This window comes from Crocodylus porosus, unplaced genomic scaffold (genome assembly GCF_001723895.1).
Source record: "Crocodylus porosus isolate Cpor-Errol unplaced genomic scaffold, CroPor_comp1, whole genome shotgun sequence".
NCBI lineage: Eukaryota > Metazoa > Chordata > Crocodylia > Crocodylidae > Crocodylus > Crocodylus porosus.
The window spans coordinates 92,288,948-92,302,255 of NW_017728931.1; the positions used below are offsets into that span (position 1 = coordinate 92,288,948).

The 13,308-nt window shown below is 38.3% G+C and overlaps 1 protein-coding gene across 2 annotated transcripts in view; it reads right to left on the reverse strand.

Annotated features, from left to right (window-relative positions):
• CNTN1 (contactin 1) overlaps positions 1 to 13,308 on the reverse strand; it is a 271,994-nt gene that overhangs the window by 137,266 nt on the left and 121,420 nt on the right. For both annotated transcript variants that reach the window (XM_019543375.1, XM_019543376.1), the window contains exons 3-6: positions 8,930 to 9,059; positions 6,934 to 7,106; positions 4,079 to 4,174; positions 2,027 to 2,233 (exon numbers count right to left, since the gene is read on the reverse strand). In XM_019543375.1, the coding sequence (XP_019398920.1) occupies positions 2,027 to 2,233; positions 4,079 to 4,174; positions 6,934 to 7,106; positions 8,930 to 9,059 (606 nt within the window). The remainder of the gene's footprint in view (positions 1 to 2,026; positions 2,234 to 4,078; positions 4,175 to 6,933; positions 7,107 to 8,929; positions 9,060 to 13,308) is intronic.

Consider the following 13,308-nt stretch of genomic DNA (forward strand, 5'->3'; position numbering starts at 1 on the left):
CTTAAACAGCTTATTTCTATAGTATCCCTAGACAAAGTGTGGATGGAATAATTTTTGTTATTGGAAAATTTAAGTTTACCCTCTTCTCTTTTGCAGGCATAAAGGGACCTGGAAGTTTTGTTGTATGAAGGTATAAAGAGTGGTGACATACCAAAAGTTGTGTGCGGATATCAAACCCTACCTACCAGTAAACTCAGCATTACGTGTTTCTCCTGTGTCATCAGATAAAGGATTCAGCCTGTGTAGTGGGTCAAGGAAGAGCTAAGGACAACATCGACAAGCAGCCACTAAGTTTCATTGGGTATTGTCCCTTGCAGAATGGAAAATCTAACAGACGCAAGGGCTGCTGAAGTCCTGAATTTACAGAGCAGTTCTGTTGTTCCATGGTATGAAGGATAGGGGAGGACCTTTCCTTTATCATGCCACTGCAGGGCCCAGAGTCTAGGTATTACTGAATATAAGCCACTTCTTGCTAATGTACATGTAATGTTATCACGTAGTTCTAATTTTTACATGTATAGGAAGTATGATCATAAAGATATACTACACAGTTTTTACCCCATTTTCTCTCAAGACAGAATTTCTAAGGCGATTCCTATGTTAAAATACCAAATCAAATACTTGATAAATTCAGACTCAAATATAAGCAGCAACATTTACTATATGAAAAATATGTATCCTTTGATACAACAGGCCCAATTTATACACATTAAATCATGCATGAATCAAATACAGTGCGGGATTCCAGTGACTGACATTCTAACATAGCAGGAAGGGTATGATTTACTCTATTTTTTGTTGTTGTTGTTTTTTTTGTTTTTTACAATATTTACAATTTGTTAAAGAAACAGCAGAGAAAAATCTAGTAACAAGGAAAAAAGGGAAAGCTAAAGGGACTGGCACAAAGCTGTAGAGTCTTTAATCGATTTCTGGTTTATCAACTACAGGTTTCCTTACTTTTCAAAAAGATCAGGATCAGTGGCCTGTGTCCCAACCTGTGTGGAAATGATGTGGATCATGGAAATGATGTGGCCTGTTGTTTGTTGAATGCTTACAGAATATCTCTGAAGTAACCTTTGGTGCCTGCCACTTTAAGGGCAGGAGCAGGCAGCTGCCAGATGAGTGTGGCCATTTTCAGACATAGGCCAGAGAGGCAGCAGTCTGTGTTGAGCACCCAAGGAGGCAAGATTGGGCTAAGATCCTCCTGGAACACCTTGGAGGTAAGGGTGAGGCTATGGGGAAGGAGGAGGCCTCACTAGTCCTGGATGTGACCTGAAACTGTTCCGTGCCAGGGAAGGGTGGCCTGATGGGGCTCCTAGTGGCGTGGGAGCCCCAAGAGACGCCAGGCCAGTTACCTCCCCAGTGAAAGGCAAGGAGGGGCACCTCATAAACCCAGCCCCCACACTCCAGTGGGTAACCCAGCAAGGAGGTCAGCAGGACCAAAGGGGGTCCAGAGTAGAGCAACATGCCCAGAGCAAATGAGGGACTAGGCACCCAAAGTTTGGGAAAGGGCATGAAGCCTAGCAAGGAGCATGGAGCCTAGTGAAAGGCAAGGGGCCTGGAGGCTAGGAGCCCCAACTGTGTGTGTGGGGCAAGGAGCCCAGTACGAGCAAGGGGCACGGAGCCCAATGAGAGAGGCCGGAGTTAGGTGCCAGGATATGATAACATCTTGGATGTCATCTGTGAGGCATGGGCCACGGTGTAGGAACAGAACAGAGCCATAGATAGCACCTCCTGGCATTGGGGCACAGAATGGGCAGCCTCCTGCATTTACCACCAGTTTATTGTAATAGCAAAGTTGTGGCAGGTGCCACTGGGCAGACTGCCCTATGTAGACAGGTGGGTGGGCTGACTTGAGACCCGACCCTGAAAGCGTCTCCTGCCACATAACCATTCCAGAATGCTGTTTTATTGACATAGCACATAACTCTTCTCACAAAGCTAAAAGTAGTTTAATAAACAGGAAAAATTAAAATATAAATAGTTAGGATAATTTAGGTACACAAATCTTACAATAAATACCTACCATCTGATTGGGGAATAAGTGGAATGAATTTGCTGAATACACTCTTTGTGATTGAAGGACTGGATACAAAACATGAATAATTGCCTCTATCTGATGCTTCTACATTTGCAATATAGAGATTGCCATTAATCTGTGACACAAATCGTCGTTTGTCCATAGTAATGAATACAGGAAACTCATTCAGAAGCCAGCGATAACTGAGATCATCTGGAGGAAAATATTTTCTCATTAATACTAAAATAAACAATCGTTATATCAGCTACTTGTACAAAATCAAGCCACCATATGTTTTTGGTATCACCTCTGTTCAGATAATTGTCTGTTCTTAAGCAAAATATGCAATATTACTGATGAAATAAATAATGTTAATGCATAGAAGCTTATTTGAAACCAAGGTAACCCACCAGTTTATTAACTGATTTAGTTCTCTTTGGTATGTAGATTAGTTTTATTGAAGAGTTACTTAACACATAAATACACACATCTCTAAGTAGCAAATTAGATGATCAAAACCAGAGAGGAACAAAATGCATTTGCTGGTTCCTTTACAAAGTCAACTGTAATTCTGGAAAACCAAAACAGGGAAATCAAAATAATCATGTAGGAGTTAATCTGTGCCTTATTATGGATACGGTGTCGTTAAAAAGTTTTAAATGCGTATACCTCACACCTTGCCTGCTGAGGCTGGTGCAGCATGCAGCCAAGAATGCAATATTCATGGGACCAAAAGAGAAGCAGCAAAGGGGGGCACAGCTCTGTGCCTCAGTGAGGAGGGCTCACCCCTGGATAACGGAATGAAAAGGGAAAAAGTCTGGGGTCCTGGTTCCTGCACCCAATATGTTAATTAATTTTAGTATACATATGTAATTGCACTTGATTTATTGTTCATCTCAAATCGTTATATTATAATTGAATAGCTTAAAATAAAGAAAAAATTACCAGAAAACTAGCAGTGGATTGTGTATAAAGATTCATAGATTAATGGAGTTGGAAGGGACATCAGGAGGACATCAAACCTAAGAGTCAGGGCAGGAACATCCCAGCCTTCCAACTGTTTCTTCAACCTTCATTTAAATTTCCCATGTTCTAATTTAAGACCATGATTTCTTGTCCTGTCTAATACAGCCACAGAGAACTCTCTACTGCCACCCTTATGTAACAACCTTTTTGTATTTGAAGACTGTTATCAAATTCCCCTTCAGACTTCAATTCTCCAGATTAAATAATCCCAGTCTTCCAAACATGCCTCATATGTCATGTTTTCTAGACCTTTTATTATTGCCCTTCAATAAACTTTTTGACAATATTCCACATAAACAAAGGAGAAGAATCGTTTTCCGTGACTTGTACACAACACCCCTGTTAATATGTCCCACTATTCTATTGGCTATTTTGTACATGCTTAACTCATATTCAGTCTGACATCCACCATAATCCCAGGGTATGTTCCTGCATTATTGTACCCTAGCCAGTCATTCCCTAGTCTGTATGTGTGCATTGTTCCATCCCAAGCCCAGTATTTTGCATTTGTCTATACTGATTTTCATCTAATTTCTTTCAGACCATACTTTGGGCTATACTTTTCTTCATTCTAGGCTATACGTATGGGAAAGTTTCTTCTTACAATAGGCTATTCATCTAAAAATATACTGGCTCCTTACTCTCAACATAAGTAGGGATTTTTTTTAATTTACTATTTTATTTAATATTTGATGTCCATTCTCCATATATCCAGGAAGCAAAGAAGACCATTAGTTTGGCAAAATGATATAATTGTAATGAATATAGTAAAAGGAACCAGACATCTTTGCTCAAAAACTTAAAGGATCAAGCTGTTCTTCACTAGATTTAAAATATCCAATGACGTAATTGTTTTGTGCCTTTCTTCCTGCATACTTAATTGAATCTACATTGTAGAGGCCACCAGTACCTTTATCCCATTTTTAGACTAATGTAAAAAAAATAAATACATTTTAAAAAATCAGGAAAACAAACATCTTTCCTTTTCAATTTTAGAAATACTGAAAATAGAGACTTTTTAGATGCAATTACCTGGGTAATGGTAAGGAGGCTCACAAAGAAGCACTACTCCAACACCCTCCCGCACTTTAACTTCATAGCGTTCCTCAGGGGGAAAAGGATCAAGGTCTAGCAAAAAAAAAGAGAAAATATAGATTTTTCAGTGTATTCAAATTATCTACTTTTTAGATATAAAATAGACCCTTCAGAGATGAACATAGAAATGCAACAATCTTTGATACTTTAAATGTAGGATGGTTTGTTTGTCTTAAATCTGGTATCATTAACTGGAGTGGCTCTGAGTGTATGGCCTCTCTTCAGAGCCGTGGGACAGCTGCCAGCCGAAAAGATAGCTTGCATCAGCTTTGAGTGCTCATCCTAGAACCTTGCTCAGGTACTGTCTCAGGAAAGTGGGCCAGCATGGTCCACTCTCAGTATTTGGGCTGGTCTCAAGTGGTTTTCTCTGCTTAACTGCCAGTTGTTTGTGCACCAAAGTGAGAGTGAGTGGGCATGACTTATTTTGTTGGCAACAGACCCAGAGTTGTGAGTAAAGCCATATAAACATGGCCTAACTGTTCTACTCCTCAGTATCAGAAAAAAGTAATGCAGACTTTTGCTTCTAATGAGTAGCGTTTAGAGCAGGAACCTGAGAAGGGGAAGGGTAAAATCTTTCTATCTGTACAAACACTGCATCTCTGCAGTAATGCAGGCTGCTCAAGAACTGCTGGACTGCAAGGTAGTCTAACCATCTCTTATATACCAGAAGCTCTGAGATGGCTCAGTGGGTGCCTCAGTGGTGGTAGGAGTCCTCAAATATCTTGTTTAACCAGCTTTGTGATCCCGTTCCTTCACTAGAGCAATGGGTGATACACCACAGACTGCTGACCACCTCCTCATGTATGCAGTGCAGCACACCTGTGTACCCAGGATGAGGCCCTGGCGAGTGTCAACAATAAGGCAGTCGTGTGGCTCCGCCACATTAATGATATGTAGAGAGGGAAAGGAAGTATATGAGAAAAAAGACGATGGCAACCATGCTTAACCAACAGAGATGTACATTATATTGAATGTGATCATTTGGTTTGTTTATTTTTTAAAGTGGACAACTACACTTCTTTTATCATAGACAGTTATTGTTTCTGTCTGAAATTAGACGGTAAGTAGTTTGGGATAAGATCTATTCCTTTCTAAGTGTTTGCATGATAGGAAGTGCAAAGTGTGTGTGGGAAAAATGAATGGGTCTGCTAAAGGCTGCAGACAACAGCCGAAAATTCAGAACTATGCAGAATCCTTATCACAGAAATCACCAAAGCTAAATTAATTCAGATTATTTAAACTCTTTCGTTGGTCTACAGCTGTCTTTCCCTTTTACTGATTTCCTAAGAGAGCTAAAATCGTGTCTCTCTAAGATCTAACCAAAACTTAAGTTCATAAGTAATCAAGCAGAAACAATAAAAGCTAATTGGGACAAAGGAGCATATGCATCTATACAGCAAGATATTAAGTAGGAAATATAGTTAATTTGCCATTTTAATTGAAAGGCAAAGTAAAACAAATACAGTAGACCAGTAGAAGAATGTAAAAGTATTTAATTTCCCAAAAAAGAGAAATAATGGGATGAAGACTGAAACTTTTGATGCATTTTTAGCCAGAAACAGGCTGTGTGGTACTATGTACGATAAAAATGACACATGTAAAGGATTCTCTAAAGAGAGCTGTAACAGCCCCATGCCTCACTCCCCTATGGCAGTGCAGATGGCTGGATCACACATGTAAGCTGGCACTGTGCCAACCAGAAGTGTGCTCCCAATTGGTCCAGAGCCCCAAAGCAAAGGGCCAAAAGCATGCCAGAGGCAGAGGGGATTGGCAGCAAGGGGACTGGAAGCGGTCAAGGGTACACCGGTTACGAGGTGCAACACTCAGGATGGAAAATATACTGTCGAACATTTTTATTAGAAGTATGGACACAAATATTAAAAGTAATATTTGCATCCACATTCACATGAAAATCTATGAGCCAGATAGATTCTCATAGATCTATCTGAGATCAAATCTATATCAAATCTATATCAAATCTATGAGCCAGTTACAACCTCTGACTTTCCTTTTAAAGGTCTGGTCTGCAGCATAACATTTACTATTAAAAACATGGCAAAGAAAAATTGACTTTCAACTTTTTATCTTATATGGTAGAGATAAAATGCCACCAATGCAAGTGACTATTGTGAGGCCAGCAGAATGCTGAAGTAGCCCATAAACTCCAACGTGGAGACTAGGTACAGGGCCTTTATTTCTAGATGATTTCTGTACCAGGATATTATTTAAAAATGAAACACTTTTCCAGGAAAATACCACTGTAGAAGGAGATTTTTTTAAACTACCACTCTTCTCCAGATGATTAAAGCCTAGCTCTTAACTTTATCTGGATACTGTATAGCCATTATCTACCTCAGAGCACCAAATAAGCTCTTTAATCTAGGTTAGCACCTGAAGAGATCTCTTTAATACATACCAACACACCTTCCATCTTGAAGAACTCTAAGCCTGTTTAGAAATAATAGCAACTGACCATCATGTGGACCTGTCATTATCTCTGAAAACTTCCCTATGGACTCCATAGCCACTTAATAATTTAGGATGCTATTCTCCAAAGGTTGTGAGGATTCATTCTCTCTGACTAAGCATACCCATTTAAAGTTACTGAGATGGTTCCAATATGAAAAGAAGAAGAAGGAGCACAAGCTTCTTTTTTTTGCTGATGTCTGTAAATTAAGGCATTTCATTCTTATAGCAGTGAATAGACGACGTTACAGAAATAGTACTGAAACTGTGATAATGTAATTCTAACCAGAATGGGTTTATGTATTCTGAAGTTAACAACAGCTTACATCCAAAACTTAGAGTAGCTTCACTACTTCTGACTGTTCCAAACATATTTGTTGCTATACAAACATATTTTCCAGCATCCTTTGATTTTTCTGGGTTATTGATAACAAGTCTGCCTCCCACCATGCTGTAGCGTTCCTTTGTGAAGTCAACATCCCAGTTGTTTATTTTCCACCTGTTAAAATAAGAAGAAAATTGAAAAGTTTACTGTTTGAAATATGATATTCCATACAGATCACTCGTAAGTAGCTATGAATTGCAAACAACTATGACATACTTTAGAACATACAATGGTTCTTTTAGCCCAGTATCCCATCTTTGACAGTGTCAGAGATGAATGCTATGAGAGCACTGAATCAGGTATAGCTGGAGTGATCTATTCCCAGTTCATTACCCTCTGGTATCCATCATCACTGATTTACTTGCATGTGTAATGGCCAAAGAAAGTTGTTATTTTATTCATTTCCAGAAAAGGCTTTCAATAAGATTTTCCCATCTGCTCTGTGTATGTAGAGATGGAGGAAGGCAGTCTAGGCCTAAGTTGTAATAATATTTGCTGTACAAATCCCACTGAAAACAGTGACAGGCGAGCTATATTATTGTCTTTCCTTATAAAACAATCTTGTTGAGGACTCCTCCTCTAACTGCTGGAAAGATGGCAGGGGACACTATATGAGACTGGATAGATGGATGGATAGATGGCTAGGTCAGATTTTGTATTTCAGGAACTGAGGTGGCATGACTGTTTTATTTAATAAAATACTATCCCAACAGAATAGGAACATAGTCAGCCAAAATTATTCACAATATAACTACATGCAACTTCACTTGATTTACACAATTGTATGAACATTAAGCAGAATTACTGTATCCACCAGGGGGAGCCCATAACCTTGCTTGAATGTAATACATATGTGTAGTGAATAACCATAGAAATATAATTTAAAATTAATATAATAGGCATGAACTTAAATGTATGCACACCATTTCATACCAAGAACTGAAAATATAAAACATTTTTCTGAAACTCACACTGCAAACTTGACATTTTTGCATTTGTGTCAAAATGGCTTATTGAAATATTTATGCTAAATGCAATATTTCCTTGGGAGCTGAAGTTAATTATGTATTTCAATTTGATACAGACAGAGAGAATACAGAAAAAGGTTTTAACAAAATTACATAACAATCTGAATAAGCCTTAATAATTCAAAAGAGGAGACTTTTCTAAGATACTACAAACCCTTTAATGTTCCTAGAATCTTAAAAGGTATGATTTCATTGCTATTAGAAAACCCACATGTATACATTAGTAATAAATTATAATATCTATCTATCTATAAAATATCAAACAAATGGGCATCAGTGGGGAATCAGAAACAAAAAACAGGATTTTGTTCTTCTAAATTTGCAAGTTTGAGGTCAGCATGTCAGCAGAGAGTCCTGCTTCCCTGATCCACCTTGATTTTCTTCCTGTGGGAGCATGGTATAATTTATGCTAATTTGTAAAATAAGGTTACCCTATCTACCTATATATACACACCTACACACACACACACACACACACACACATATCACCCAAAAGATCTAACATCTCAATGGAGTCATCAAAACTGAGCATAGGAATTAACATGTGATCTTAATAATTTAAACGTCTTCTCTTCTCAGGCAATCCATTTTCAGCTTCAGAGTGCCACTTCCGTAGTGCATATGTGTCTCTCCTACAATTTCAGGGTTAGCACACAGCTATGGGATGTGGGAGGCCCAAGGTCAAATCTCTGACTCTGTGTTATTTACAGTAATCTGGGAGAAAAAAACTGTGCTGTGAATCAGGCATACCTTGTAAATCAACCTCGCTCTTCATAATCCTAAACCACTGACCCAATTGCCAGGTAATCATAACTACCTGACTACCAGGTGAATTATACTGGAGATGTGCAGTGAATATACTGAAATGTATGCTCAGCTCTGCAACTCAAACAAAAGTTAAAAGTTTACTTGTAAGTAGGAAAGGGGATTGCTCTGGCTCGGCAGTTCATTGATACTTGTCCATCTGATGATTCCTCCGGGTAGATCGTATCAATAGGCTGCTCTTCAAAAACAGGTCCATAGCCTTTATTTCCTTCCTCTGAAATAAAGTTAATAATCTGATTACTTCATGTGTTAAGGTAAATCTACTACCAATGTACCCAATTCACATCCTTTTTAAAGCACCGTGCTTGTGGATGATATTGTACCATTAACCTTGCAAAATAAGGCTCTACTCTGCTTCAACAAAATTAACCCAGAACTACTGACTTTCTACCACCACTCTCTTGGCTTCATTCCAGGAGTCTCTCTTGAGGAAAGAAGGCAATTTAAACATCATTCCCATTCACACCTTGACCTCACTGCTGATACTACCAGCCATACTGACAATTAAGGCCCAGACTAGTGGAGGTATATGTGATTTGGACATCTATCTATCTATTATGAATGCACATGAGACTAATTCATGTAGCACATGCCTACAGACTCGCATCAAATGGGGCCATATACAAGGCCCTGAGCTAAAATCGACTAGTTCTCTATCTTATCTCTACTGACCACCAAACGCTGCATAAGTTCAGAATAAATCTTTAGTGTAGCACATAAATAAAGAACAAATATTAAAGGGAATTCTGATGACCCTTATTAAACTTCTCATTCTATATAGGCTCTATGAAAAAGAAAAAATGTTGTGAATTTGATGTAAGATGCTGTAGCCAAAGGTAAACATTATTTATTCAGTTAAATCCCTGCAAAATTATGGTTTAAAAAAAAAACCCTTAAAATTGCAGTCAAGCACTAAAAGGTTAGGAAATGCCAAAAGTAACGTTCTCTCTGCAATAAAGGGCGCAAACAAGTATTCTCTGCACCTGGGATTGGCTTAGGGGACTTACTTTAATGTGCTGCCATTTGCTGCTTCCAGGAGCCATGCAGGGAAACCAGTGCAAGTAACTTGGGGTGGGAAAGGAGTGGGTGAAGTAGGGTAGACAAGGGGCTAGTAGGTCTGTGGGGGATTTGTTGGGTTGTGGATGGGCTTTCCCAGCCCCAGGGCTGTGCTGTGAAGGGGTACAGACACTCACAAGTAGAGGTTAACCCCTTCATAGACTGAGTGAACTCAATCTCAATCTAAATTAGTGCACCTACACAGATAAACTAATTTATTTCATAGATTTCATAGACATTAGGGCTGGAAGGGACCTCAGGAGATCATTGAGTCCAGCCCCCTGCCCAAAGGGCAGGAAGTCAGCTGGGGTCATAGGATTCCAGCAAGATAAGCATCCAATTTACTCTTGAATTTAGATTGGGTACACCATTTTTGGGCCGTTTCAGTCCTCTATATGCCTGCAGATTGGGCATTTAGATCTACCTAACGAGGGCTAGGTTAGGTCAGTCTAAATGGAATGCCTATATGTACCCAAATTCAATGTTTTTAAAGTACACTGGGGGGAATCCCCCAGAGGGAGCACTAACAGCAAAGAGAAACTATCTCTGCTTTCAGATCCAGTACTTGGTGCTATAGAGGTGGGAGTCACGTAGAAGCTTTGGGTATGGCCCTAACCCTGGGAGGGGTTGCAGCCTGCCCCCTCACCTCCCTCATGTACAATTCTAAGATGAGGGGCTTTTTTCCCATGTTAAATGTGGAGGGACCTCATCTTAGATTCAAGTAAATATGATACTTTCCCTAATCTGTTTCTCAGAAATGTCTGAACTATTTTAGCTATAGCCTTCCCAAAATGCAAGGAGCTTAGAATGGGAAGTGTTGGACATCACCCAGAAATTCCTACAGTGTGGTGTTAAAAACCTATATGTTCCTATTAACAACCTGTACATTGTCCTTGCCAGAGATAAATGTACTTGAATCAAAGTGGGCTTTTTGCAATAATTCCTTAAAAATTGTGCCGTTTGATTACAATACACATATTTGAGATGAATGTTGGGCAGGCTTTATGAAATCTAAATGAGAAAACAGAATATTAAATTCATAGATAAATTCATGCAATCTATTTTTATATTTCTGTCATCATTTACTGATTAAAACTGCATTTCATAAAATAATAATAAATTTCAACAATTGCACAGGAAGTTTTTTTTCCTTGTACACAATTATTTTCATTACAGCACTATCAGGAAAGCAGGCTGAGCAAATGGAATAAACAGCCTGACCCTGCTCAGTTTGGAGATTTTCATTGTTTCCATAAGGAGTAGATTTGAGTCCAAAGCAGCTGTATGCTGTGGCTTTGCCAGGTGAATTAATTTCTAAAAACGCTTAAGTAATGACAGGATAAACCTGTCACAGAAGCAGATGATGATAACTGGAAGAATGAGCAGAGTAGCTTAAGAACTGTTTCATTTCACTGTAATTTTATAAATACTATTCATAATTCACATATTTTTAAATCACAGTCACTACAACATTATAGACTATAAGCTCTTTCTGGTATGGCATGTATTTGTACAGAGCCTAGAATAATTAGATTACAAAGGTGAGCGAGGTTTCTGCACACTTCTGTAATATGAATATGAAAAAATAACCTTTGGCAACAAAAACTCAAACATGCAGCACACAATGGCTGACCTACTGTTCTTACCTTGGGATTATGATGTTACAACTCATTCAGGCATTTCATGACATTCTCTTCTAATGCCAACAGCACTCATGATTCTACCATGGTGATGATTATACCATAGTGAGTAACAGCTTTGTGAGCCTGTCAGTGTCAACCTTACTATGTAATGACAATTCTGCTGCTGATGTCAAGGTCAGCAGGGTCAAAACAATGGGCTCCAGGTCAAGAACAGCAAATAAAATGGACCCTTCATTCTCCACCACACGTTATGTATGGATCAGTATGTAAGCGGCATAAAGAACGTGCCAATATGATGAGGCCATGGTAGGGACCGGAGGACTGAGCCTAATATTACGCTAATGTTGCCCCATAGCAGGTAGTGGGAATGAATTTGGGTCTCAAGCATTTTATTATTTCATCATGCAACCCTGTCCATAGCTCTGAGAAATAAAAAGGTTAAGCCCCGTCTACACTACAGCTCTCAATATTGCTACTCATAAGGGAGCTGTACTAGTGATATTATGGTCCCATTTTTGCCAATATAAACATAATAGAGATTAAAGGAGTGCTGGACTCTAGAACTAGAGCACTGAAGACCTAATATATGAGAGGAAGGGATGAGAAATAAGGGAGGTTAATTACATGTCCGTGTTTTTATGACTTTGACTCAAGGCCAAGATAAACCTAGTTAAGCAAAATCACTTAATTAGTATTCTGCTTAATAAACTCTAAATGAATTATTTTTAGAATAAAATAAGTATTTACTTTAATAATCCATTTGATAAAGGGGCAACTAAGATGATTTGAAATATGACCAAAACTTTGCCACAGAGGTCTATTCAACCACTTACCCAATAAGCCTAGACTAAATGTCATACCAAAATGAGCACTGATATTTAAACTAGATTCCAATTTCATGCTTTGCTCTCACGATAATCTTTACTGTAATATAAAAGTATTTAGTAATGAAGGATATTTCTTTCAGAAAATGCAGTAAGAATATTATGAAAAGGTACATTAATTTAAACATTGGGTACTAAATATCTTAAGTAGCAAAAAAGGAGAGCTATGGATCACATACTGGTAATTTACCTAAGAAATCTACAAATCACTTTTATCTCTCAACTCCTCTGAAGATGTAGAACCCCCAGAATCTCTTTATGTGAGGCAGTGGCAGGGTGTTATGTGGGTTTTACTGGAGTCCACTGGAGTAGAGGTAAAGTAAATACGTAGTTCAGAGATTTCTAAAATTCCTCACAAGTAATAAAATGAGAAATGCTCAAAAATGTGCTTGGACCATTATAAGGAAGGGAAAACAAATGTGGTATTTTTGAGTTTTCTGTAAGTGAAGAAAGTTATATTACAATTTATAGTAAATTTTACCTCTTAGTCCTACTACCTGAGGCATCTGAACTGATTTCTAATGAGAGCTGGAATTCTCAGGGGTGTAAATATCAATGGGAATTGTGTGCCCAAATGATCTAGGTGCAATTGAAAATCTCATCTGATATATTTTTATTAGTGCTACTTGAAGATCAATTTAGCACACGTCCATTACATACACACTTTCACAACATGAAATCTGTGAGAGATTATAAAACATGACATCAAACACATTTAGGAAAAAAGAAAAGACTTTGAAAGACTAAAAAGATGTCTGTAAATAACAATCAGAAGCCACCCAAGGCAGTAATTTTCAAGTCATGTCATGATATTTGTCAGAAGTATGAAAAAGCAGTGGTAATCAAAAGGCTTAATCAGTACATACTAACTCTGAATATT